At 43.8% G+C, this 27,235-nt stretch overlaps 2 protein-coding genes across 14 annotated transcripts in view; both read left to right on the top strand.

The window, feature by feature from the left end:
• Window positions 1-9,562, top strand: part of SPTBN1 (spectrin beta, non-erythrocytic 1) — a 116,969-nt gene extending 107,407 nt beyond the window's left edge. For all 5 annotated transcript variants that reach the window (XM_085054144.1, XM_085054145.1, XM_085054143.1 and 2 more), the window contains 4 exons: window positions 4,501-4,739; window positions 6,000-6,173; window positions 7,814-7,856; window positions 8,144-9,562. In XM_085054144.1, coding sequence (XP_084910270.1) covers window positions 4,501-4,739; window positions 6,000-6,173; window positions 7,814-7,856; window positions 8,144-8,359 — 672 coding nt within the window. In that variant the 3' untranslated portion in view covers window positions 8,360-9,562. The remainder of the gene's footprint in view (window positions 1-4,500; window positions 4,740-5,999; window positions 6,174-7,813; window positions 7,857-8,143) is intronic.
• A 2,496-nt stretch (window positions 9,563-12,058) lies between these two features.
• The window catches only part of EML6 (EMAP like 6), a 93,543-nt gene continuing 78,366 nt past the window's right edge, over window positions 12,059-27,235 (top strand). For 2 of the 9 annotated variants that reach the window (XM_085054148.1, XM_085054153.1), the window contains exons 1-2: window positions 14,960-15,445; window positions 16,243-16,915. In XM_085054148.1, coding sequence (XP_084910274.1) covers window positions 16,719-16,915 — 197 coding nt within the window. In that variant the 5' untranslated portion in view covers window positions 14,960-15,445; window positions 16,243-16,718. Of the gene's footprint in view, window positions 12,216-12,418; window positions 12,852-13,982; window positions 14,173-14,952; window positions 15,663-16,242; window positions 16,916-27,235 lie in introns of those variants that run through there. The other 7 variants (XM_085054154.1, XM_085054155.1, XM_085054149.1 and 4 more) reach the window with 6 other exon arrangements.

Here is a 27,235-nt window from a genome sequence, read left to right on the forward strand (position 1 = left end):
GGTATGACGCATCGAGTTATACTAACAGGTCTCAGCACGGCAACTTTATTAAATCAGCTGCATTAGCAAGAGTTATGTACCAGGCCAAAGATAATCCACATGAGTGAGCTGGGCAGGAATGGCTGGGAGCGGGGGGAGTGTGACTGTGGACAAATAAAAGCCTTAAGGTTAGTTGTATAACATTCCATGCAGAATGGACTCATTGACTGCAGAGACAAATAAAAGTGAAATAAACCATTCAAAACCAGCATCTAGATTTATCTGGGGGTTTAGTCCTCATGCAGAGTTGTGGTCTTGCTGTGCTGGGGCCCCGTTTGGCCTCAGTCCTGTCCAGTGGGCACTACAGCAATTTGATTTCTGGGCACCAGAGAGGCAGGGGTGTAAATGAGAGTAGAGTGTGACCCCTTGGCAGGAGGTTGTGATGCTTTCCTTTAAAAACTAAATAAAATACATCATCTGAGATCCCAGATCTATTTTACATAGATACAGGCTGAGTGCTCCATGCCTTACTTGCTCCTTCTTGATAGGGAGTATCCCAGTGGAGTCAGGATGCATGCCAAGAATCCTCATGTGCAGCCATGACAATGCCAGTAAATGTCTCTGGAGTTAATGCAACACAGGAGCTGAATCTGGCTCCCCTCCCCTTCCTGCAGAGCCTCCTTGTTTCACTTAATGCTTTGAGTGAAAGGACACTTCTCTTTGTTGCTGAACCTGGCTCTCTGGGGTCAGATTCAGAGCAGGAAAGGCTCCTGGCAGGCGGGGATACGTGGATATCAGGGCTCTTGCAGTGCTGCAGAGCAAACACGGGTCCCAGCCGAGGGCTCTGGCAGGAAATGCCTTTCTGCACAAGTTTGCCTTTAAGAAGCCCATCCTAGTTAGGTCTGAGTTTGCACACAGATTCTGCCAATGCTCCACTGGACACGGCAGTTCCACCTTTTTCTTTCTGGAAATAAAACCTTTTGGTCCTTCTTTAACATTCAGTCCTGGAGTGAGCTGTTGTACATTCTAATGTTTATAAATTCTGTACAGTTGTGGCAGGGAGGTGATCTTCCAGCACGTCTCAGATCATCATCTTGTTGGTTAGCACCGCCTTACACATCACCTGTTCGCTTTTTTTGAAATTTTATTTTATTACCATGCTACATAATGCATTTCCACGTTCATCTTTGCCATCTGCACTTCAGTCTTCCATGAGAACTTTCGAGCTCAGTGTGTTGAGTCCTGTGTTGCAATACCTCGGGTGTACAGAACTGTGTCAGTTCTGCTGTGAGGCACAAGATGTGCTGCTGTTGGTCAGAATTTTGGCTTCTGACAACTGGCTGAGCAGTGCAGCTGGGTTGTTCTGTGTGGGCTGAGCTTGTGAAGTGAGAGCAGTGATTGAAAGGATGTGCTTCAGTAACTGTACTTTTGTCTTTCCACTTCATGATGCATGTTTTGTTTTTTTTCTTTTGTCAGGATAACAACATATAGCTTCTTAATGCTTTTAAAAATTCCATATGAATTTATGGGGATGCTCTGGTGGCTGCCCTGTGCCTCGAAAATGTGCCAGTTCTCAGGGCAGGATAGCTGTAGCTTCAGATTGCACCATCTGCAGAGCCTTCACATGTATTCTGGTGAAAAAGTAGTCTGTAGAAGGGATTTATAGAGATAGACCTTTTTTATTTGTGTTAGCATAGTTGCATAAAATCTCACTTTCCTGACAATGAAGAAAAAGTAAGTCATCGATTAAGGTCATTTCAGGCACTAGAAGAGTAAGAGTTCAACTACTTATTGCAGCCTGTGAGACTGGCTAAAGGCATTAGGAAGGTCCTTTTGCCAGAACAACCTAGAGTTTTGCATCTGTACCAGGCAAATAGTTTGGTTCTTCAGCTGTGGGGCAGAGCCTTGAGTTGGTGAACTTGAGTAGATGTTGCTTCAAGCACTGTGAAAACCAAAGGGGCATCTCCGTCTTTGTCACCACCTGTCTTGTTGCATGTCCCAGTCCTGCTTTAAAGATTTCCAGAGTAGCCTGTAGCCACTAAAGCACTTCCAACTAACCCCTCAGGCCCCATGGAGAGAACTGTATCATGTACACGAGAACTGTGGTGTTGTAACAGGAGTTTGCTGTTGCTGTTTGTCCTCCATGGCGTTGTCTCCGCATGCCCCACGCATGTTTCCATTAAAGTGTGTTCAGCTCCTGTTTTTTCTCTGTTTTCATGACACATCCTTCGCAGAGCTGTTCATGATTTATTTTGCTTGTTTTCTGTTAATTGTAGATAACACGTGAAAGGAAATAAAACCTGAAAGAGCATCAGAAAAGCTTTTCATAGCCCTTTTACAAGCAATAGAATTTGATGTAGAAGGTGCAGGTCTGATGGTGTGATTGAAGTTAGCAGTTTCTGTTCAAAGCCACGTGGTTGCAGATTGCAGCATTTAATTCCATATTGTTTCCCACAAAACATGTTGGGTAGCTATGCAGTGGCTGCTGGTTTGCAACTGTTCTGTTTTGCCTCAGATGCGGGATTCTAGGTACCCCCAAATCAGCCCTATTTCCATGTCTGGCTGTTACTGCTCCAGCAAACATGCTGCTTTCTCTGTCAGTGCAGGGGCCAGGTACTCTGGGGAGTTTATTTAAGTTATAGAGACAAGTTCCTGTGGGCTGTGTGATTCCTCAGTGTTGGTCAGAGCTGTCAGATACCTCAGACAGGGCTCCAGCCAGTGGCAAAGCAGAATTTGAGGTTCAGGAGTGTTACTGGACAGAAAGCTGTGCAAAAGGCTCTCCTTGTTCTTGAAGGGATCTGTTGGATGTGGGTGGTTGACATGGGTGATGAATGGTGACTCAGGGGTTGTTCATTCCACTACCTGTGCTCTGGTAGTGTTTGGATAATCTTCAGCCTCATCTATTTACCTTCTCCCCTGCTTTAATGCAACATTTTTGTTGTACTTTGAGATTTGGATACAAGTAGTGAGGGTCGATGGCTTAGACTGGTCCTAATTGTGAAGGAGCAGCGTACGGCTATGTGTCTATAGGGACAGAATAAAGCAGATCTGACTGAAGTGCAATGTGAGCTGTGATTCTCTCCCTGTTTGGGGGTGTAGTGTCTGTACTCTGGAGTTTTAGGTTGCTAAAGGCAGTTAACCAATCCTTCCCATGTTCAGAGCAAGCTGACACTCAGATCTTCCTAGGCCAATGGTGAGGTACAAGGTGTGAGGCACAATAATGGGTACTGGGCAGGTATAAGAAGTTCTAGCAAACTGGCAAAATTTGAGTTTGTTGCATAATAATTCGGCTGCTTTTGATTTGTCCAGGCCATGTGCAGAAGTGGGAATGTCTAATTATTGTGCCATTCACAAAAACCTGCTTGTCTGCATAAAACCAGTCCAGAATGTTTGTAATCTACTAGAGCATTAGCAGCACTGAGCTTTAGTAACTTGCTAATAATAATACTACACACTGGTTGTGTAACTCCTGAGCTGCTACCAACGGCTCTACATGTCAAAGTAATGGTACAAGAAAAAAAAACTGGGACCAAGCTGCATTTCAAAAGCTTATAGCCATTAGGATTCCAATTTAAATGATTTTTGGATGAATGGCTCCTGAAGACGTCGCCAGCTTGACCAGTGAGAGCTGCTGGAAACACGGCTGCTCTCTAGGCTATCGATCCCAGTGCGCCAGGCAACGCGACCAACAAAGCAAGTGATGGGCAAGGCCTTGGTTCTGTCTTTGTTTGGGGGTAAATAGCTGTGTGATGCTGTGTGACTGTGGTGGTTTTCAGTTCCTTTAACCAAAATCCAATCCACCTAATAACGCCAGTCTGAACCAGATCTCAATCAATTGACACGTGACCTCATTCCCCTTGTCTTTACGATCCAATATCCTAACTGGGATGGTGGAGATGAAATGCATGGTGTAATCTTTCTAATTTCTGCATGTTTTGATTTTGTTGTGTCACTAGGGGAACGGGGAAAGCAGGAAAGGAGCTTTTACAGAAACAAATCAATTGCACACATTTTTGTAAATGCTCCTGGGCAATTGTGACATCTTTCTCTGCTGACTTATATTTAATACCTTTTATGGACCTTTAATGCCCCAGTAATGCCATAAATGTATTTAAGGTGGCTGATGTGTATAACTTCTACTGTTCCTCTAGGTTTGCAGAAAGTGTGATTGTTACTGTTCCAAATATTTGAGTACTTAGCAACAGAATTGAATGCTCTCATTCTAGGAATAACAATATATGAAAGAATTGACCAGCAGAGCAAGGCACAGTAAAATTCACACTGATGTTCAGCTGCTCTTATTTTCCCTTGTCTCCACCTATAAAATGGGTACTAATCCATTCCTACCTTCTAATTTCCTTGGCCTCCTGTGTCTCCATGGAGTGCGAGAAAGAACTTACTGGCCTGTGTCATTATCCAGGCAAAGTTTATACACAGCCACGTTGTGCAGGCAGACAGATTAACTGCAGGATACCCCAGTGCTGGGGGCTTCTGGCTGAATGTGTTCTCCACTGTTCCTAGGTGGCAGAAACTGCAGAAACCAATGAAATGGTCAATGGAGCTGCAGAACAGAGGACGAGTTCCAAAGAGTCCAGTCCCGTTCCCTCCCCGACGTCAGACCGCAAAGCCAAGAGTGGCGTTCAGGCCCAGACTGCTGCTACCCTCCCAGCCAAAACCCAGGAGATCCCCTCAGCCCAGATGGAGGGCTTCTTACACCGCAAGCATGAATGGGAGACACACAGCAAGAAAGCCTCCAGCAGGTAAAGTGCTCCATGTGTAACACAGGGCAGGGCAGCCTGGGGCTCTACCCAAGATGGCACAGCCATCTCCAGCCTTCTCCCAGCTCCCAGAGACCTCCCAGGCTCCTGTTGCTGTAGGGACTGGGACTGCAGGGCTGAACGCTACATGTGGGGAACTGCAGTCTGAAGATATTTGGTACAAAAGGTAGCCTTAGCCACATTTGTCAGGTGAAACACTGAGGCAGAGAGATACCACAACTTTCCCACTCCACATGATGGATTTGTGGCAGTAGTGGGATTTGATTCCAGATCTCTCAAGTTGTACGTTACTACAAGAAAAGAAAACCACGTAGGTGTGAGACTAGAAATGTTCATATTCTTCTGACATTTTCTGTTTGCACATTACCACTTTCCACCTACTCTCTAATCTGTTCAGCATGAGCAGAGGATGATTGGTGTGCCATAGTCAGTTCCATTCCCAAAGAATGTCCTGCAAGTCTCAAACAGGCAGAATTTTGAGATTTGTCTACACTGAAAAAGCAGGCGGGGATCCTTTGTGGCCTGAGAGAGCACTTGAAACCAGATTTATGACTTGGCTGTCAAGGGAAATGTTTACAGCAAGTGCTGAGCTGCAGCAACATCTGTGGGATTTGGTAGGAGCCGAAGCACTTGGCAGAGCTGAGCTCACAAGTGAGTACAGCAGTGTCAGAGTTTTTGTTCCACTGGAGTTGTTCACACCAGACAGCGCCTTTGAGGCAGTGACAGCTACCAGTACTAGAGTTTGGGTACTTTCATTTCCAGTAATTTTTAATTTTCACAGCTCTATTAAAGAATGAGGTGGATGATGTCACTAAGAGTATTTGTGTCAACCAAGGATTTCACATACAGGATTTCACATAATGGATTCCATTCCATTAATCAGTTTGCAGCAAGTGAGAATTCCTTCCATGACAGAGCTCTGCCATTAAGAGGTCAATCAGATTCTATCTCAAGAATGCAAATTGCCCAGTCAGCCAAGCAGTCCTCCCACTGTGAGGACAGGCTTATGTACTATCACAGGGAGCTCTGGGAATCTCTGTTCCCTTTGACTCTTGTCTTAAAACTGTGTTTCCATGAAAGAATTCCCTGTCCGCACTTCATGGGACAGCATGGGCTATATCCACATCCTCACACTGAACCAATCTCAATTAACTTACAGAAATAATTATGTTTGGTTTCTCCAGTTCTGCAGGTGAGAGCATTGTATTTATGACTGCTCTTGCTGTTTCCCATGTCTCAAAGGTCATGGCATAATGTGTACTGTGTCATAAACAACCAAGAGATGGGCTTCTACAAGGACTCAAAAGCAGCTGCTTCTGGCATCCCCTACCACAACGAGATCCCCGTCAGCTTGAAGGATGCAGTCTGTGAAGTAGCGGTCGATTACAAAAAGAAAAAGCATGTGTTCAAGCTCAGGTAAACCTGGGGCAGTGTTCTGCCCTCGGGGAAGGCAGTGGTGGGTGTGTTCCCTGGGAAATCCAGCCTAGGAACTGATAATGAATTAACTGCAGCACCTGCTTTTCTGAGCAAGCTCTTCCCAACACTGAGTCGTGGTCTGTTCATCAAAGAGAGCAAGCACAGAACAGCACCACAATAATCAGAGCACTTTCATCTGGGACAAGACCAGATGTGTGTGCCTGGACTTAGGGCCCTGCATTTCACAGTGCTGGGCTTTTCAGCCTCTCCCTCTGGAACTGATTGAGAACGATGATCATGGTTCTGCTCTTTTCCAAATCAAGCCTCTTGTTTAATCTTTTCAGTATGAATTTAGGAGGCTACTGAAGACATCTCTCGCATTTCCAGGTCTAGACCATGTAGTTACAGACCATTTCACTCTGAAGTATGTGAAGGACCTGTTGCTCAAAGGTTAAAAAAAAGGCTTTTCCTTGGGAAACTGTTTTACTGAATAATCTTCTAGTGCCAACAGTTAAAAAATATTTATCATTACACAGCTATGAGGTAATCCTGTCAAAGGAGACTCACTTTATGAACTGATCGGGTCATGTGTTGTATTCCAAGACAGGTGGTTTGGGTCTTTTTGGCAGAGCAGGAGTGATGGTGGTGTAATTTTATATTGGTACAGGAATCCTCTAAAGCTCATAGAATCCCTGTCCAGGGAAAATTTGCTTTATAGAAAATATATGTGGAAATATATAGCAAATATTTAGGGAAATGTACCTTTCTTGAAGACAGGCCTGCAGCTATATGATTCATCCTTTAAACTATTTTAAACCTCTCTGAATTGCTAATGGAAGGATATGCTGTTCCAAATGCAAAGTTAGGCAGAAAAAACAGCTGCCCTTGTTTCCCAGTGCTCCATCACCTGCATCAGGCCCCTTGGTTACTTGCATATAGATATTTTCTTTACTCAGGCACTGTTAGTTTACTGTTTAATCCTTAATTTAATTTCATGAGGAGTTGTTAAAATGTGTGCTTTTTGTTGGGAAAGATGGGGAAGCCTGCAGCAGAGTTCCTGCTGCCCCTGCCTCCTGCTTGTTCTGGTGTTGTTCAGTTGGTTTTTAATTTATGGGTATCTTCATATTCATTGTTAAATGTATCCCAGTTAAACCACCTGAGTAAAATCAGCACAGGAATCAAACAGAAGGGAGACTCTGGCCTTCACCGTGAGGAGAGGCAGCTGCTCATCACTAATACTCAGTGTAGGACCTCAAACTAGCACCACACCATAGCTACAAGAGCAGGGCAGCTGCAGAACTTTGCTGGGTTTTCACCAAAGCCATGAAAACTCTGGGTGCTGCCTGTGACCTTTTTAAAGTATTGAGTAAACTTTGATAATGTGTTTTGCCAAAGAGAAAAGATGTACCTGAAAAAGCAAGTACTGAGCAAGCAGCCACACAGGAACACGAGCACCACCCTGAGAATGCCCAGAGCCTGGAGTTACCACGTGTGTGGCTGCAACAGGAGTTGTTGGGAGTATTTGGCACATGGGAACTGTCCTGGGCAGTCCTGTGTGCCTCAGGCTGAGCCAAACAAGCAGGACCTGAAGCGGTGTGACCACGACTGAGCTAAATTTGTGGTGGTTGTTTCCTTTCCAGATTGACCGATGGCAACGAATACCTCTTCCAAGCCAAAGACGATGTAAGTGTAGTTTTCTTATGGTTTATTACTGTGATTTCTGTGCTGTTGTACCATGGGGAGAACCAGCTGCTAAGAGCTGGTGTGCACTCTGTGTGGGTGATGTATAGGCTCAGGGCTGCTCAGGTACAGCCTCTGAGAGGTGTCTCTGGAAGTGCACAGCCAGAGGGGATGAGCTGGGGCTGTTTTTCCTTGCAATTCCCACCCATGTCCATTCCCCCTCCGCACTGTCGTGGGAGTGAGAGGGGTGTGCTGGTTGTAACAGCTTTGTGCCTTTGGGGATTTTGAAGGAGGAGATGAACACGTGGATTCAGGCCATCACATCAGCGATCTCTTCGGACAAAATCGAAGTGTCCCCGACCACCCAGAGCACTCCAGCCTCCAGCCGTGCCCAGACCCTGCCTGCCAGCGTCACAATAACCAGCGAGTCCAGCCCTGGCAAGCGGGAGAAAGACAAAGAAAAAGACAAAGAGAAAAGATTCAGCCTTTTTGGTAAAAAGAAGTGAATTCCATCTCCACACACTGCACTTCTCTGACCGTTCCAGTGGAATTCCAGCATGCGAGCTCAGAACCAATACGTTACTCTCTGTGCCTCATGTTCCTCAATGTGATTGACATTTTTTTATTTATAGAGCGTTTTAAAATAAAAAAGCCAACAAAAAAAAAAAAGAACCTAAAGTTACAAACGTATGAGGTGCATTGGGCAGCTTCTGTAGGAGAGGGAGGACCAGGTTTTGGGGGTTTGTTTTTGTTTGTTGTTTTTTTTTTTTAATGAAGTTAATGTAGATTAGATCTTAATATTTAAACTGTTCCTCAATTTTGTGAGGCTGTCTTGGAAAATAACCCACTCCTAGTGCTATTGGTATGCAAGGCAGCGGTGCTTTCGAATCTACTGTGCACATGAGAAAGCAATGTACAAATTCTCAAAGGCGTTCACTTCAGTTAAGGTTGTTATGCTGAGTCCTGACTAGTAGAGCCTCCCCTTGCGATTCTAACAGGAATTAAAGTGGTAGTGTGTTCTCTTTGCTGTAACAGAGTGCAGGTATGCGTTGACTCACAGCCCAACGTTGGTATTAACACCACCCGAAGCGTCCCGGCATCGAGTACGACAGATAAGAATGTTGGTGTTCAAGACGGATTAACAGGCTGGTACAGTTTTAAATAAGCTGTAATTTCAAATTTCTTTTTTTTTTTTTCCAAAATACATTATATTGTATGTTTCAGATAATTCTAGTACAAAGTATAATAAGACTAGATGTATAATAAACCCTTTAAAATCATCGATAAGTGTAAAAGTGGAACTGAAGCATTTACTGGAAAAGTAATGTTACTCAAATGGTTACTTGCTTGTCAGCTGCAGCACTGTGTGTTATAATTTTGCTACATTACCTTGCTCTTTGATACATAGTGTGCATTTCTGTCACTGTAACTATTGTAATGAAAAATTTTCATCTTACTGCACAATCAAAAATTACATTTAATAGGAATGAACTTTCAATGACTGGGCCTGTAGTCAAGAGTAGTACTGGAACTGGCTTTCAGTTGTATCGAACTGTACCTCTAGACTTTTACCCTATCTGTTAAATATATGCGATGTCATTAAATGCTTTTAAAACTAAATATGCTGGGTAAGTTTCTTATTTCATTTCTGATGATGTTAAATCATAATTTTGAAAGAGGATCAAAAATAAAGTTATTTTAAAATGTCATCTCTCCTGTGCACTGAAACTGATGTCTTCAAATGTAATTCCATTCCTTTGTGCGAAAGTTCATTCTGAAGTAGTTGTTTTCTCTCTTCCTACTTTTCTTTCCCTTCACTTCCCACCTGCCCTCCCTCCCAAATTAAGTGCCAAAAATAAAGAGAAAAGGAATTAAATGAATATTTTGCAAAATATTCTGATACAGATACTTTTTGTGGGAAGTGAAACCAGCAGAGTGGATGGGAGTAAGCACCCAGAAGCTGGGGCAGTGGAGTTCCCTGAACATTTACCCAATGGAGGTAAAGCTCCATGTTCTAGCTGGCAGCTAAAGAACATCATTTTGAGTAAGCCCTGGTCTCCAACTTTTTACCCACCTTTTGCTCAAGTGCTTACATCCTTTTCTTACCTTGGATGCCACCTAGGGAACCATCTAAAAGGAGTAGCTGTAAGAAGCTCCAGTATGTTTTAAAATCAATAAAATGTAAGGAACATGGGTTTTAATGTATTGTGATTGTTAAAATATGCTCAAATATTAATTTTGATGGAAAGCAGATAAACTGCAAGCTCACGTGTTTCCAAGTGACAGTTTCCTGAACATGTGACCAATATGGTGTCTTAAATTATTTTCATGGAGTGTACAGTGTTCTCTGGGTTTTTCTTGTTTTCCAAAGTTTTTGGTTATTAAACAATGGAATATTCATGCACACAAGTTTTTACTCTGTAATGTTATATTGTTCAGTCTAATTTTTTTTAGTAACATGTAGGCTAACACTGCTAGTATTGTAAATGTAGAATTTAATAGAGTAGAAAAAGTTGAGGTTTAACATTATTAGAGACTATGAAACAATTTTCTTGCCTGATTAATGAGCACAAAGATGTTGATGCCTTACATATGTGTCACTTCAACTGAGCTGGTGCAATGAGCAGTCACACAGATGGATCTTGACAGCCTGTAGTGTGTGATTTTGTAGTGATTTGGTTGAACATTGCCTTTAGAGTTGCTTTCTTGTTTGTCTCGCTCCTTACTGGAAGTTGTTCCCAAGAATAACATGAATAAAAATCCTTTCTGCTTAGGGACTGGTTGGAAGTTGCTGAGGACCCTCAGGAAGCAGTTCCCTGCAGAGAGGTCAGGAGTAGCCTCCCCGGGCAGAGCCAGGTCAGAGGAGTCAGGTCAGCACACATCTGTGCGCCAGGGCACGAGGGAGAGGAGTGTGAGAATCTCTTGGATCATGTGAAGGGAGGGACTGCTGCTGGAAAATACCTGGGGAAGAGGAAACTATAAATGTGGGTGATTGAAATGGGAGGAGGCTGTCACTGCCCCCAGTGGCACCTGCTCAGAGGTGGCTGTGACACTTTCTGAATTCCACCAGTGACCTGGCTGGACCCCTGGCAGATGGAATGTTCTGTTCCTCCTGGAGCCACACGGAAGGGTGAGGATTTCTAGCACAGTGTAACATAACTGCATCTGTTTGGTACATAAATTGTGATATTTCCTCTGGAGATACTTTGCAAAAGTCATACAGAACCTGAAGTTTTCAAAGAAAATTAATGAAGGCAAACAAATTCCCAGCTGTGTTGCTGTCATTGTTAAGAAGAGGAATTGTCCTGTAGTCGGGTCAGTCTCCCTTTTTCCATTTTGGAGGGAGTCTCACATGGCATTCCAAGCTGAGGGAAGGTGTCAGAGGGTCTTTCTTATATCCAGGCCAATTGAGTACAATGTGGGGAAAAAACCCAGAACTCCTTAACCATCGGAATTTAGTATGCATTGGTGGGAGGGTTTTCTTTTAGATTAATGCCAATAATCTATTGATTCATCTGTTCTGCACAGGGAATATGCTCTGTGGTAAGGCTGTACTCTGTATGAGGAAGATTAATGGTAATGGTAAAGGAAAAGAAAGGAATTTTTAAAGGAATTATTAATCTCTGTCCTGGTGAAATACTGGTTTAGATGTTTCTTCCCTTCACCATGGTCTCCTTTCTTATGCTTTAGTTCACAGACTCTAAATGGGTAGGGCCTTCAATAATCTACTTTTGCAATAAATAGCTTGCAGGTATGATAGTTTTGGCACTTTTGGTGGGTGGGTTTTTTTTGGGGGGTGGGGGGTATTTTATTTTTTTTCTACCTTTGCTAATCACGGGTGGCTGAAGAAATACAGAAAGTTAAATCACAATGAGTTGGAACAAACTCATTCAGAACAAAATCAGAAAAGCAGGCTGTGCTAAGTCCGTGATAAATATTAAGAATGAAATGACTGTAAGAAGTGGACACCTCAGCCCTGTCAGTGCAGTGCCACCGCCTCAGCAGGTGCCCTGTGGTGTGTCCGCCCGGCCTGGAGCGTGTGCCACGCCGTGGAAGGGGTGCCGGGGTGCCGTGTGCCCCAGCTGCCATCCCCGGTGCCGCGGAGCCGCTCCGAGCCGCACGTGGGCGCATCCGCAGTGTGTCATAATGCAGCACAGCCCGCCCGCAGCCCGAGCGGGGCTGCCGGGGCAGCTCACCGCGGGGCAGCCCGGGACGCACGGCCAGGGACATCGAACGGGCTGCTGGGCATCTCACCACCTCATGGAACTAAAGGGTTCTGCGTGTCGGTGCCTGACGGATCCTCCCCTGCTCAGCACCACCACCCAGCTGATCAGCCTGCTGGTGGTGAACGCCACAGCTACGGTGCGGTGCAAATACACATTTTTCTGTGTCTGAAATATCATTTACTTTGTATTCCAAAGGAATGTCACGCAATACTCTCTCACTGTTAGATGAGACACTGGGGTGGCTCATTATGTTGTAAAGACAAAAATTATCTGGGCCTAACATGAATTTTTATTGCTTAAAGTATGTTATTGCTGCTGCTGTTCTTCTCCCACGCCCAGCTGAGACAACTGTCCCTTGCTCACCGAGTGCCAGCATCGTCCATGAGAGGTCACTGTATTCAGGGAGATGCTGAGCTGCAGCGGAGCCACTGCCACCGGAACTGCACACCCCGGTTATTGGTGCGCTCGAGAGAATTAAGAGCTTGGATCAAAGTTCTCATCACTCAGAAAGTCAGATTTCTGTGGAGTTATGTAAACTCGTGGCAAGATTTAGACACGTCTCAGCTGAATCATTGTAGGAGGGAAGTTGAGTCAAGTATGGCAGCCAGGAGACGGAAAGGCGAGGAACATCACCATCTTTGCTGTGGCAGAGAAAAGGAGGTTCTGTGGGAACATCAAGCTTTCTGCAGTGATTTTTAACTGGTCACTGAGGTTCCATGAAGAGACAGCAGAAAGGCAGCCCTCCAGGCTGGATGAAGGCAGGCAGTATCCTGTAAGAGATGGGGTCTGGGAGACCTTGTGCCGCTGTGTCCAAGTGCGGAGGTGGGATGGGGAGGTTTGATCCATCTGCTGTTTCTGGCTGTCCTGCACAGCTCTGGGACAGCAGCAGAACCAATCTGTCACGTTTGATCAGAAGGACTTTCCCTCCAGGCTGGTCATGGAAAGAGCCCGGTCTGTCTTGTCTCTCTGAAATGGGCATGAGGATGGAAAAGGCTCCATTTTTTTTCCCTCCTTTTCTCCTAACACTGTTTCTGGCCAGATCCGAGCATTTCATTAATGCAAATCACTGTTTCTGCCCACAAGGAATAAGAGCTTAGAGCCAATTCCCCTGTTATGATTTTGTAGTTAAATTGTAAAATCACCGAGAGGCACCAGTCAGGATTGGATTAATATAACGCCAGGCAACAAACAAACAGAACTAGATCACAGCTCCTGCTTCTGATCCCTCCCCCGAGTTCTTAGGGATTTTCTATAATTTTAAAAAGCATTTGCAGCTCAAATAAGAGGTACCAATTTTGAAATATCAATTAATAAGCCATCTCTGTGCATCTGATGTACATTCATCCATAAAAATATGAGTTATAAAGGCTATTTTGTAGAGCGGAGATCTAGGACATAACACAGATGTTTCTGGGAGGGAAAACCTCAGTGTTCATTGTTAATCACAGCTCTTGGATATGTACAGAGTGGGCAGGATGTATCACAGAGGATTGGAGTCCATTTGAGATGTGGTGCTTTCTGGCATCTTCTATACAAGGCTTGCTTTAAACAAGCAAACCAAACAAAAAAACCCCAACCCTAAAGCCCTCAAAAAACCCAGCAGCAGCAAATGGTCCCTTCAGCAGAGTGGTGACTGTCATTCAGGTACTACTTGTCCAAGATGCTATTTTAGTTGATTTTTACATTTAACACACAAAAAAACAAGTAGTATAGTCACAGGATATGTGTTCCAGGCCAATGGGCTGATTGCCACAATGAGGAGGGAAAATGTTGCTGTTATTGCCAACTTTTAATTAAGTTCTTCAATATATTTAAAAACATTCATTTTTACAGAGTTATGTGAAATTGGAAGTATATTCAGATTACTCTTTTTTTTTTAACAGAAATGCCCTTTTTTATTTAGGTTCACACTTTGTCTTGGTTTGTGTTGCTCCTTCCATTCTCTTTTTGATGCTGAGGACTCCAGAACCCAGAATTAACACCCAAAAAGCACCCCATGAGAGCATCCAGGATATTTATGTTGTGCGGACAGTGAACAGCAGGCTGCAGCATTGAGGAACATTTTCAGCAACATGACAGATCCTAATAGGAAAGTAATAATGCCTTTTTTTTTTAATTGAGAAAAAAAATACAGAAAACCTCATGCTTAAATTAATTTAATTAATCACCATCAAAAATTACTAAATTCTTGAGCATACAGATTATAGAAAAATGAATGAAACTGAACTTGTGTTGCTCCACATATTTAGTTTTAACGTTTGTCTTTGAGGTTTTTATGGGGTGTTCTTTCATGACTAATGTACTTAATTGATAAAATAATGACAATAATTTATAAAAATTACTTTTTCCAAAACAGAGGATATAAGTTTTCCTGAAGGGATAAATACAAATTTCAGCTTGACTGCTGTTGCTAATAGAGAAGTGACAGTCATGCCAGCAGAGGCTTGAAGCTAGTTCTTTGTTTGCCCTTGTTGGGTAGGTGAAAAGCCTATCTGTCATATCGATTAATTTTATAATGCAAATCAGATAATGTAACAAAAAAAAAAAAAGAAAAAAAAGAAAAAGTTGTAATCACGTGGAAGTTATTCCACTGAATAACACCAGGGTGGGAAAGGATCACGAATTTGTGAGAGGCAGTGCAGGGGTCGGTATCGATATCTTCAGTGCCGTGCCCGGTGACAGGAGCCGCGGGCTGGAGCTGTGTCGGGCGCTGGGATGGAGATCAGGAAAGGTTCTTCCCCAGAGGTGCTGGCACTGCCCAGGCTGCCCAGGGAATGGGCACAGCCTGAGGCTGCCAGAGCTCCCGGAGCGTTCGGACACTGCTCCCAGGGGTACACAGGGTGGGATTGTTGGGGTGTCCTGGGCAGGACCAGCAGCTGGGCTGCGTGATCCTGTGGGTTCCTTCCAGCTCAGCATGTTCCATGACTCCATGATAAGGTGCTTTTGGTGAGCGGCTGCAGAGGAAGGAGTTTAAAAGGTGAGCTGATTCCGTTGTATTTTGTGATGCTTTTGCAGACTATTGCACACGGGGAAAGCAGAAGGACGGTTTTTATTGCATAAATCCGCGTGTGCCTTGCGGGGCTGTGCTGTGCCGAGGCCTCCGCGCTCCCCTGCCGGCCAGGCCCCTCAGCAGGCAGGGCGGGAAGCGGCTCCGCCTCAAGCCGTGAGGGCTCCGCCCGTCCCCCCGCCCGCCCGGGCCGGCCCTCCCGCCGGAGCCGCCTCCCGAGGCTCCGGGCTTCGCGTTCCCCGAGGGCGGGTGTCCCGCTGCCGTGTCCCGGAGTGCTGCCGGCGCCCTGACCCCGTGTGCGAGCGGTGCCGGCGCCGCTCTCCAGCTCGGTCGGTGTGAGGCGTGTTGTGTGGGAAAAGGTACAGGGGTTGTAAGCCTCGGAATTCCCTCTTTCCCTCCGTCTGGCGCTGTGCTCTGTGAATGGGTGTTTGGTTCTGCTCCTCTGCCTCCAGCATCCTCTTCCCTGCGCTTGTGGCCGAGTTTCTGGAGGGCTGGGTTTGGGCTCCTGTGCAGTGATGCTATAAAGCAGTGGATGTCTTATCACCGACATGCAGCAACCACGCTCGACTGATAATGGTAATATGAATTCTGCTTTAGGAAAAGCAGAAGGCAAGCGAAGAAATGTATTCCTTATAATAGCATTCCAAAGGGTGACAGTTAAACAAAAAAAAAAGCTCCACAGACCCCACTACCTCATGGTGAATTGTTTTGTGACTGAAAATGGGAAAATAAGATTGTCTTAATTACATAGTTGCTTATAGACTCCAAAAGGAGGGAGTTTGGGGTTGCTGGGGGATGAGGAAAAGTGGAGAAATAGTCCCATATTTATGCTGGATGTTGTATATGAGATGATACTGAAAAGAGAGGATTTGTATGAGTACTTGGAGCACTGGATCCTGCTGAAAAGCCTCAGAAGCTCCCAGAGCGGCCACAGCACCCATCCCAGCAGAGCTCCCCTCATCCAGGCAGAGCTTCCCCCATCCAAGGAGAGCTCCCTCATCGAACGATAGCTCCCCCATCCAAAGGAAGCTCCCCCATCCATGCAGAGCTCCCCCGTCCAAGGAGAGCTCCCCCATCCAGGCAGTCCCTTTGCATTTTGAACACACGTGCACTCTGCAGTTCAAGCGCACCGGTTTTGTGTTTTCTTCTCTTCCAGCTCTGGCCCAGAGGGTAGATATGTTAAACAGAAGAGCGCCCAGGAAGCTTTGTGCAGGAAGCCAAGAAGGTGCAACACGGGAGACGCAGCGGGGAGCCTTTGGCAGGTGGTGCTGGTGACGCACAGAAGTTACTTTGCCTTCGGAAAGGAAAAAAGCCGGGTGTGCCGCTTATGTAGGTGTGTTTCGGTGCCCCCGAGAAGTTCCCGGGTCGCGCAGCGGCGGCGGAGCGGCGGCGGCTCGTCCTGGGCAGCGGCGGCAGCAGATGATGGTGGCGGCGCGGCGGTAGCGCGGCGGAGCGGCGGCATCCCGGATCCGCGGATGCGCTGCCCATCCCCATCCCCATCCCCGCGCGGAAGGGACACCTGAGGCTTCGGCAGCCGGGCGGGGATCGCCACCGCTCGGAAGGGGAGAGCGTGCCGGGGGAAGGCGGGCCGGCGCTCGGCTGTGTGTGCCGGTGGGCAGGGGGCTGGTTATCATGGCGGATCGGACGGCTCCGCGCTGCCAGCTCCGGCTGGAGTGGGTGTACGGCTACCGGGGCCACCAGTGCCGCAACAACCTGTACTACACGGCAGGGAAAGAGGTGGTGTACTTCGTGGCTGGAGTCGGCGTGGTTTACAACACCAGGGAGCACAGCCAGAAATTCTTCCTCGGGCACAACGATGATATTATCAGGTAAGGGGGCTGACTTCTCTGCTGGTGGGGTGGGGTGGGGTTTAAAGGGAAGGGAGGAGAATGTAGTGCTGGCAGAATACCCCCTCCTCGCCTCTTACAGCTCGGCTTGTACCTGCCGTTTTAGAGCAGCTCAGATTTGTTAGCAGCGGTCTCTGCGAAAGCTGAATGCCTAGATACTGTTGATTATCATTATTTTGTAGCAAAGCTTCAAAATGTTGCAATAATAAGGGAGGGAAGGTAAGTTTTTCTATTGCACTGCACCAAAAGCAGAGCATTTCAGCACTGGGGAGATCTCAGTGCAACAGTGCTGCAAAATCGTGGTTCTGGTGCCTTGATGTTTCCAGAGCTGGGACCGCAGCTCATCAATTCTGACCTCGTACTGAAGGCAGGTGTAGCTCTCCTTGCCCTCAGCAAATCCCAGCACGAGAGTGCCATAAATCTGACATGTAGCTGAAACGAATCTGGTTTGAATATCATGCAGAAAATGTAAACCAAGTTCAGCTGTTTGCACTCCAGGCAAAAAAATCCCAAGCATGCTGGTGCAAGATGGCCACAGAAGGACAGGTCTTGCTCTTCATCTGTCCAGTTTATTGTCTCTTTCTCTCAAATCCTGCCTGAAAAGTGGATTTAATTGATGGTTTTGTCCTACTGAAATGCTGATTTTTTTTACTGCACCTCACAAAATAAAAAGGCAGTTACAGTGTTCAAAGTAGCCTTTTAAAATATCTGTCCAGAATACAGAAATTTACATCAGTAAAATAGAAAATTAATATAGCTACTACTTGATGAGAGAAATCTGAGCCTAGAATATCCTCATGAAGGATGTTGCCTGGTGATGCCACTCCTCTGAGCACAGCTATCTGCTGCCCTCCCTGTTCACCCAATTCAGCATGAATGAAGCTTTTCCTTGATGATGTGAAACCAGAACAGTCCCAGGTGACTCATGGTGTGGGAGTGCTGTGGAAGCATCTGCTGAAGCCAGAGTTTTGACACTCTGTAACCAAACCACACAATTGTCACGTAATCCGTGTTTGCAGAAAGCCATCCACTTTTCCCAGGAAGAGCTTAGGGCTGCTGTGTATCCTCGTAGCATCTTTCTCCTCCTCTCTAGGATGTGTTAAAGCAGGAGCATTTAATCAAGTACAGTGGACATGCATCAAAGTTTATTCTGGTTCCAAAGGTGTTACCAGCTCCCAAAGGCTGCTGGAATAGGCACTGTGCTGCTCAGAGAAGAGTCAGTATTTTAGAGGCATCTGCAGGATCATGAAATTAAAAGTTTTGCTTGTTGTATGAACATGCATTTTGATACTCCATGGAATAGAAAATGTAATCCATGTAGAGAGCTGTGTATTTCTGAGCTTATATTTGAATTGTTATTATAATACCTGACAACACCTCCCTCCCCAAACGAAATGTATTGTACAATTTCAGTACAGCCTTTAAGACCTGTCACATTAGGAGTCTGCTTTTGGCAGTGTCATATTCAGAAGGTACAACTGGGATAGAGAGAATGAATATCTTGCATTTGTACTTGGACACTGCTTCTGCCTATTCTGCTCTTTAAAGGAAATTAGAACCATATGTTCAAAGCAGTTGTGTCTTGAGGGACTTGCTGAATGTCCAACTCATGCTTTGGAAATATGGATTTTGTTTCTGATGTGCAACACCATCAGAATTCTGGTGAAAAACTGTGATTTCCACAAAGGATGAAAGATTTGGGTCCAGAAGGCATGAGCAGAACCCAAGTAACAGTTCATTTAAGCTCTTAGTGGCTAAGTACTGTTGCTGTCAGTATGTGGGGTTTAAGGAAGCACAGACTATCCAGAATCCTGCTGGAATATTCTGTTGTTTGCACCAGAGCATGGGTGGTTACCTCCTTTGCCACTGGTGCACTTAGCAGTCCCTACTGACGTAATATCCCATCACTGTAAGTACTTCTAAGTAGATGATGCTTTGTGTGGTCATTGCTGATATGACTAATAAATGCAGGAATTTAAATTCTCACATTTTAAGCTTCACAGCTCTTATCCATTTGAGATGAATGGGATGAATGTACTTACCCAGTTTTTCTGCGTTTGTTGGGATTTACTTGCTTGAGATGAGCTTCTAAAACAGCAGGGTGTGCCTTTACAGTCCTACAGGTTGTAATTTCTAGAGAGGTTTGAAACACTGTTTAAAAAAGAAAACTTGCAGTTTGGAAAATACTGTGGATCATTGAGACTGGGAGACCTTCAAGTGGGAAGATCTGCTTCCAAGGACTGCTGTTATCTGCTTCTGTGAATTTTTTGTGACTTTTGTGGTTTTGTTGAAAAAAAAAAGTTGATAAACCCATGATTCTCAGAGGTAATACCATGTATCACCATGAAGTGTTTATTGAAGCCATGAAAGGGGATAGTTGTCCTTGGTGAAAAGGGCAGATGTGTATGTTTAATATGTTTTCCAAGATTAATATTCTGTCTCTTGCTTTGCATCAAAATAATGCAGCTGGACATAATTTAGTTTGGGCTAAAGCAGACCAGAATGCACTGGATTAAATTGTATTGTATTGGAGAAATGCAGTTTTTTCCAAGATTCATATTTGAAATGCGAATTCTGCCTGTACAAGAACTGAATGTTCTGCACTCAGCTAATAAGGTCAATGTTCTGAGCAGGAACAAGGCAGTTCAGAATTGTCCTGTTCTCTGTGCAAAGGCACCACCAGGTGCTGCGCTTCCAGCTCTTCCTCCTTTAACTTCAGGAGGAGATGAGGTCCAGAACCACCAATTTAACCTTCAAGTGAGCCCTGCTTTGTAGAGGGGTTTGTGGGTAACATCCAGAGCATTGGCTTTGACAGTAATTGAAAACTTTCAGAAGAACAGAAGGTTTTCTTCCTTTTATATTGTGCATTACTTGTAGAACAGTGATCAATTAGATCAATCCTTGTTTTTCTCTGAATTAAGGGTTGAATGGAGGCAGTCCTTTCCTATAACTTTTCTGCAATTTGTGCATGCAAAAGCCACCAAAAAAAAAAAGTACAACCAGTTGAGATACTTCTCATTATTACTTAAAATTAAATTGATTTTATCTATTTCTGCAGAAGTAATTTGTTAACAGAGCTTCCTAACCCTGAGAAATTTTTCCTCTGGCATAGTGATGAAGTTATGTCTCCCTGGTTTTGAGTTCTAAGAATTTCTGCGGTATTGAACAGTTGTCCTGAATATGTCAAAACTTACTGAGCCAACACCCCTGACAACATACTGAAGACTTCACCTGCACTTTTTACACACCCTGGTTTCTTGTGGATCTGGTATTTTGTATGTTACGCACTTACAAAAGCAGTTTTGCATCCTGACTGCCTCCGTGCCAGTCTCTTGTGAGGCAGCAAGCCTGCTCCCTCTCCCAGGTCCCTGTACTACCTGCAAAGCCATCCTGTTATCCATGGATTCCAGGGCTGTTGTTTATGTAAGGCTGCTTGCAATGTACTAGCAATGTGGGATTTATCAGAATATTGCTCTAAGTGTGCCACTGTGCTGACAGATTGAGATTAAAACTGCGGCTGTGCCAGTGGGGATGGGATTTACTGGGCTGCAGGAGCCACTGGGGGCCTGGCTTGTTCTCCACAAGGGTTGTTTCAGGAGACAGAATATGTGTCAGAACATGGTTTTCTTGTCTTTCTGCTGTGGGGAAAAAAAAAGAAATAGGATGCTTAAATCAATGTCGTGTGTTGCTGACCACAGTAAATATAATTTTGGAATAAGTAAATTGATGGCAGAGCTATGCAAATCAAAACCTCAGAGACAGAAGATCTAAATTGTACTTTAATATTTTTATTTAAAATTATGTGTTATAATATTTCTCTTTAGAGGGTGATGCTTATTTGAAGCATTATAATACTTGAAATTTCTGTTCAGCTGCCACCATTTGGATGGTGACAGTAGTTGCTTGCTGTAGAGTGCTGTTCAAGTCGCTGCAGTTATTGTTTATCATCAGTGCATGGGAGCTGCACTGTGTGCAGCTTGGGCTAACCCTGAACTGCAGACACCCTAGGTGACCACACAGGACTGCTGAGGTTCAGGGACCTAAAAGAGAGCAAAGGAGCCATGGAGCCATCCAAGATTTTCAACAACAGAAATTCCAGCCCTGTTTTTTGTGCAGATGCTACCTGAGCTCCCACACCAAGCCATTAAAACTTGACAGACATGGCTTTAGGACAGCTGGGGTGAAGCAGGTTCTGAGATCCGTGTTTTCTGATGTGTTTTGGCAACTGTTTAGAGGCAGCAAGTTCTTAAATGAGTTTCATATGAAAGAAACTAATTCCCCATAAAAACTCCTCTAACCAGCCTGTTGCGTCCTTTGCTTTCATTATTGGAAAACATGGGGAAAATGCTGTTTATTCTGTGAAGTTGCCTCTACTCAAGTGCCATGCTGCATTTAGATTTCAAGTCTTTACCAGGGCATGAGATGCCATAAATTGGTTTCTTTAATATCTGGATTAATGGAGCAAATGTGTTGGAATATATAGTTACTGTATCTTATTGAATATGACTTAGGAATACTTAGATCAGTTAAAAGTGGAGAGAAACTCAGCAGGCATTTGTCATGGTATATTGATGAGAGCAGTCATCATTTTACCACAGCCTTTAACCAGAGCAGTCTAACTCTATTTTTTAATACTTTATTTTTACATTTCCTATGTGTTAACTCTCTGCAATTTTTAAACTTGTTTTATTTCAACTTGATTTCAGATGACCAGGACTTATGGTGATCAGATAGTTGTGTGCAATCACTCTTTACTAGGATGAAAACTCCTAGAAAATGTTTTCATATGAGTTAATTTCAAATTTCAAAGAAAAAACTCTACAGCTCCTAGTATCCAAGTATTTGAATGCTTCTCTGTGAAAGCAGGAGTGGGGTTGAGATGTGTAAAAGGCTCTTCTGCACACTTGCCCACTGCTCAGGTTTTTGGGAACCTTGACAAAGAGCAAAGATGTCTCCTTCCCACCTAAAGACTGTTCTTTGGAACAGCAGCTTGTTTTTCATGGGGTGCATTTCTGCCCCAGGAACATTTAGTTGTCAGCATTGGCTGTCCAAGAGACATGAATTTAAATTCTCCTTTGGAGGTGGTCCAGAGGGGAATTTAGACCACTTTAGTCCTTTATAAAGGACTGGGAACAGACCTCCAAAGCTTTATGGAGGCCTGATCTTAAAGCCAAGTCTGTTTCTGTCAAGCTGCTTAAAACATTCCAGCAGCCCAAGGAACCCTGGTACACTGTATCTGATTGCTGGAACTTCTGTGGGTGCCGGGGGTGAAGTCTGTTCTTTCTTCTGTGACAGATGGATGGAAATACACTAAAATGATGATAATTAATACAGAACATAAAATAAAGGCTACTCTCAGAGTGATACAGCAACCCTGTTATTTTGGCTGCCTAACACTCCTTGTTACAGAAGATTTTAGTGGATTTTTTATAGGGAATTTTGAGTGCCTACATTATTTTAACAGACTTGAATGTTCAAGGCATAATCTTGAAAATTGCTGACTGGCACTGTAGTTTATATGTAGTCACACTAATATTGATGCCTCCACATGAAAATTTGGCATCCATTCATGCCAAACATCTGCTTCCTCATCCTCAGAAACTGTCTTCCATATGCAGAGATAAATATTGCAAGTATCATTTACTGCAGTAGTAACCTACTACTTGAAAATATTGATCGGAAAATAACGGTTTTGGGCAAGATGAGCTGCGCTTTTGAAGAAGAGTTTTCTTGTTTGCTTTGTTGTTTTTTTAAAAGATATGTTGTTTATTCTAGAAATTAACTGCCATTAAAAAAAGACAATAAAATATGCCCTCAGTTTTTCACAGCTCTCCCTGCAGTTAAGGCCTTACTCCTTTTGCTTTCACCCTGAGTAGGCAGACCTTGCTGCCTTCCCTGCATCCTAAGAACTCTGTAACTGGAGGTTAGTCACAGTCAGCTGCTGTCTGACCAGAAAACATGTTAAATGCAAACATCCTTTTTCTTTCATCTCTCTAGTTTTTAAGCACTATTTGTAAGATACTTACAGAACCTTTTGGCCTCTCCCAGTGCTGGAATCTATGATTAGGTAAAAGCTGAGCTTTCTCTGTGGCTTTTCTGGCAGGAGATCAGAGATGGCACTACTGGGACTTGCTCTCTGACCCTGGTCACACTGGCACTGAACATGTTTGAGTGTGACTGCACTTAAATGAGATTTTAGCAGTAGGTCTACAGCAGCTTCCTGATCCCTCTAGGATTCTGAGGGATTCTCATCTGCATAGAAATTATTAAAAAAAACCCCCCAAAACTACTGAAATTCTGTTTAGTGAAACTGCTCTGTCTCAGTGGCTGTAAAACAAGTTTATAATGTACAATTATGTTTCTGACTCAAGGCCTTGTGCAGGTGTGGTGATTGTTGCATGTGTGCTGGCCTTCTACTTCCACAGGGCTTTGTTTGGGTTTTTTCAAATTTGTGGCATCTGGAGGTGGCCACAAGTGTCTAAAGGGATATTATATTGAGTCTGTATGAAAACTGTCTTTAGTTGAAAGAGCTATTTTAAAGCTTTTGCTTGTCAGACTGAAGAGGTTTGTGTGGTTCTGCCTGGGATTTAGGTAGATAGAACCATCTCAAGCTGCTTTAGGATGGGCAGCTCTGTGCTGTGTTCTTATACAGCAATCCCTCCTTCCCAAGAGAGCAATAATGTAAATGCCTTTTCCCAAGGCATTCCCAGTTCTCTTTGGCTGGGTGTGTGGCAGTGGCCTTGAAGTAAAGTGTCCCTCTGCTGTCACATGCCCTGCTTGGCTGGCTGTGTGAACATAAGGCTTGGTACAGCTGAGGGTCTAACCCTGAGTTACTGATTCCAGACATGCCCCAGGTTCTGCTTGGAGTGGCCCTTCTGCATCTTAACCCTGGAACCAAGTTTTAAAGAATTGCACCTGGGCTATGGGGTTGCAGAAAAGAGCATTTTACAAGATACTTAGAGCAAGTAGTCCACTCAAATCCCAGGTGGGAATATTGCTTTATCTTCTTAGCTGCACATTGGGTTAACATAACGCCGTGGGTCTGGCAGGGTTCATTAACTGGGTGAACAAGTAATAATTCATTAAGCATTTGCAAAAGATGCACAACAGAGAAACCTACCACCTTCCACAGGCACTCCCATTGCTGCAGTGGGGTGTTTTCATGGCAGGTTTTACCACAACTCATTCCAGGAAACCTGCTGGATGTACAGCCACCTGCAAGAACCAGATGTGACAGTTATCGTGGTGGAAAGGTTGCTTATCCAAAAACTTGGATATTTTTAGAAGATTGAGATTATTGGACATGGGCTCAGGGAAGAAAATGCTCTCCTCTTTGAGATTTATGAGATTTTTGAATGTTTAATATTGTCAGATAATGGTGTTAAAGAAATGCTACTTCCCTTTCATTATCTGCTGTGTGTGTGGCACTTTGCTCCTCATTTTATTTCCCACCTTGCATCCTTTGATCAGTTGGTTTCTATATTACAGGTCATGCCATCCAGAATGCACTCAAAATTTTGGGGGGGCATCTTTTGGATATGTGACTCTTTGGAATATAAAATTCGTGATATAATTGTTTCACAGATCTCAAAATAAATATTTCAAATTAATTTCAAATTAAAATCTGACATTTCATATTGTGACAGAAAATTTTGGCAAAGAACAAATTAAGAGAGCTAATTCCCTTTATTTCTCTTCCATTACGTGGAGGAAGAACACCTTTTTAAAGGAATCTGTACACATCTGTTTTAGGCTCATCTCTCTTTTTTCTTATCTCCTCTTTGGTGAGGACAGGTCAGATTATTAAAAATTCTTCTTTTATCCTTTTAAATTATCCTTATATCCTTTTTAAAATCACTTTTCATAAATTCAGGACCTCCCTGGAAGAACACATAATAGTTTTATGTTTTATAAATAGTTGCAGTCTTAAAAGAAAGTAATTTCTTCCTTTGAGATAGAACTTAGCCAAGAACTTAGAGTTTTGAGGTTTCTGTATTTTCTGTTCTTTTTATTTTCATGTTTTGTTTACTATGGGCTTCTATCAGATTTTCAGATTTAATTTTTTTTTCTCTCCTTGTAAGGAGATTGATTTCATGGAGAGAGAAGTAAAATAGAGCATGAAAAATACCATTTTAGTTTTGTTTGCAAAATGAGCAGAGTGCAGATGCCTAAAGGAGGCCTCACACTGGCTCTTGGCTGCTCCTTTCCCAGGAAAAGCTTGTCCATTGTAATTCTTACCTTAGGTTTATACTGAAGAATTAGGCGTGATACGTATTTTTGTCTTATCTAGCATGGGTGAAAAGAATGAAGCACAAAGGATATTTTGCTCAGGAAAACTGTAAGATAATAGAAAAGCAAGTAGATATCTGAGCTGTTATCAAGGACACATGAAGCCTTCTTTAATAGCCTGGATTTTTTAAAGCTCCGAAAGCAATGAGTATCTTCAATCAGTGATGCAGGGACCTGTTTGTCTCTGTCCCTGCACACAACCAAGTGTGTTGCTATTTCCCACTGCTGGCTGTCTGCCATGGTGTGGTTAATTCTGGAAGTCTGCCCAACCCCGCTGAATGCACTTGATTAGCAGATTTTATTGGAACAGCACTACCCGCATCTTACCCTGGGCTTGTGCTCAAGGATTCTGCTCAGCCTCAGCTCCAGTGCCACAGGAGCCATCAGCAAATCCTACCCTCCCTGTGGCAGGGCAGAGTGCACTGCTCTGTGTGCCGAGGCAGCAGGAAACACGGGATGGGATGAGCAGGGGGATGTGGTTTGTTCTCCACAGGAACCCAGCAGCTGTGGCTGAAGCCTGCTTTCTCTCCTGCTGGGAAGGGGAAGGCAAACCCCCCTGTAACATCCCTGATACCATAAGCTAGAGAAAAACCCAAAGTATTAGCAAATGACAAGCAGTAAACCAGATTATAACTGCCTGAAGCTACATGCTGCCAGGCAGTTACATAATGGCAAAAACTCTTCAGCCTCCACTGCAGCACTGAGCCTAAAATACAGCAAAAAGGGCTCTGATGAGCCCAGCTCTCTGAGGTTTCACTGAAAGCACAAATCCAGGTTCCCAATCTCTCCTCTGAAGAGTTGGCTAAGAAATCAAGAGAAAAAGAGAAATAATAGTAATAGGCAAGAAAATTAGTCACAGTGCTTACATAAAAACATAGAAAGTCATAATTCTGTGTTTGTTTATATAACTCCTGGTATTAGTCTCACAAAACAGAAGTTTAAAAGGTATTCTTTGGATCATGGTAATCTCCCGTAAATACAGCATGTCATGGTTTTGGTGTTACAACTTTACACCTGCTCTTTTCTATTTGTGTCTGTGACTGGCTGCATATCCATTAAAACACAGGTAAAATTAATAACTAGCTGGATAATTAATTGTATACTGCATTAAAGATGTGTTTTGAATAATAAGGGGGGTCCTATACTCTGAGGGTGCCTAGTGCAGCCAGTTCACTGGGAAAAAAGGTAAGATGAAGTGGTTTGTGAATATCTTTTCAAAATGTCTGATGAATCTTTCACCAGAACAGGAAGATGAGTGAACACTTCCAGTGTTCTCTTTCCTCAGAAATTTAACACTCAAAGTTTTGCTTATGGAAAACATTAATTTAATGATGTGGCATAACTTTGTATTTGAAACTTGCTGTGTTTACATTTGGTAAGAGTTCATTTGGAAGTGACTGTAAAGCAATCCCAGAAACATGACTTAAGTTCCTGTTGAGTTGGATTTGTTTGTGGCTTGTGGGCTTTGAACAGCATGTCAGGTATTTGTGTGGCTTCCTTCCTTCCATTGTCTGGCTGTGGTGCACCTTGAGACCCCAAAGTAAGGACCTGAGCTTACTCCATGAGCAAAGGCAGCTTTCCTCAAACCTTTACCAAGTTTGTTGCCTGCAATAACACCAAGTAGAGGTTCTGAACCATCTCCCTTCATGTTTTTCCCCAACTATCCATTTTGTAGCCAGCACAGAAGGGAATTTATTTGATTTGATAACTTGCTAAATTCCCAGACTCTGTCCTCACTTTTTGCTATTTCTCTTCCCTTTCTGTAGAGTTACCACAGGCATAATTTGCTTTTCAGCCATGGTGATGGCTCTGTGGGCACTGCCTTATGTGCGAACATATGAATTGCTCTGTTACACAGATGGATCATTTTAAAATCTTGGAAGTAAATTAATCCTCCATGTCTAAAATTTCTAGAAAATACTGGAATTTCCAGGACTTGTTTGTGTGCTTTGGATGTGGATCCTTAACTTTCCAGAGCCTGGTGGATACGTGAGTGTGACTAGGCATGTGAGG

This window comes from Lichenostomus cassidix, chromosome 3 (assembly GCF_008360975.1).
Source record: "Lichenostomus cassidix isolate B80296 chromosome 3, HeHo_3.0, whole genome shotgun sequence".
Classification (NCBI taxonomy): domain Eukaryota; kingdom Metazoa; phylum Chordata; class Aves; order Passeriformes; family Meliphagidae; genus Lichenostomus; species Lichenostomus cassidix.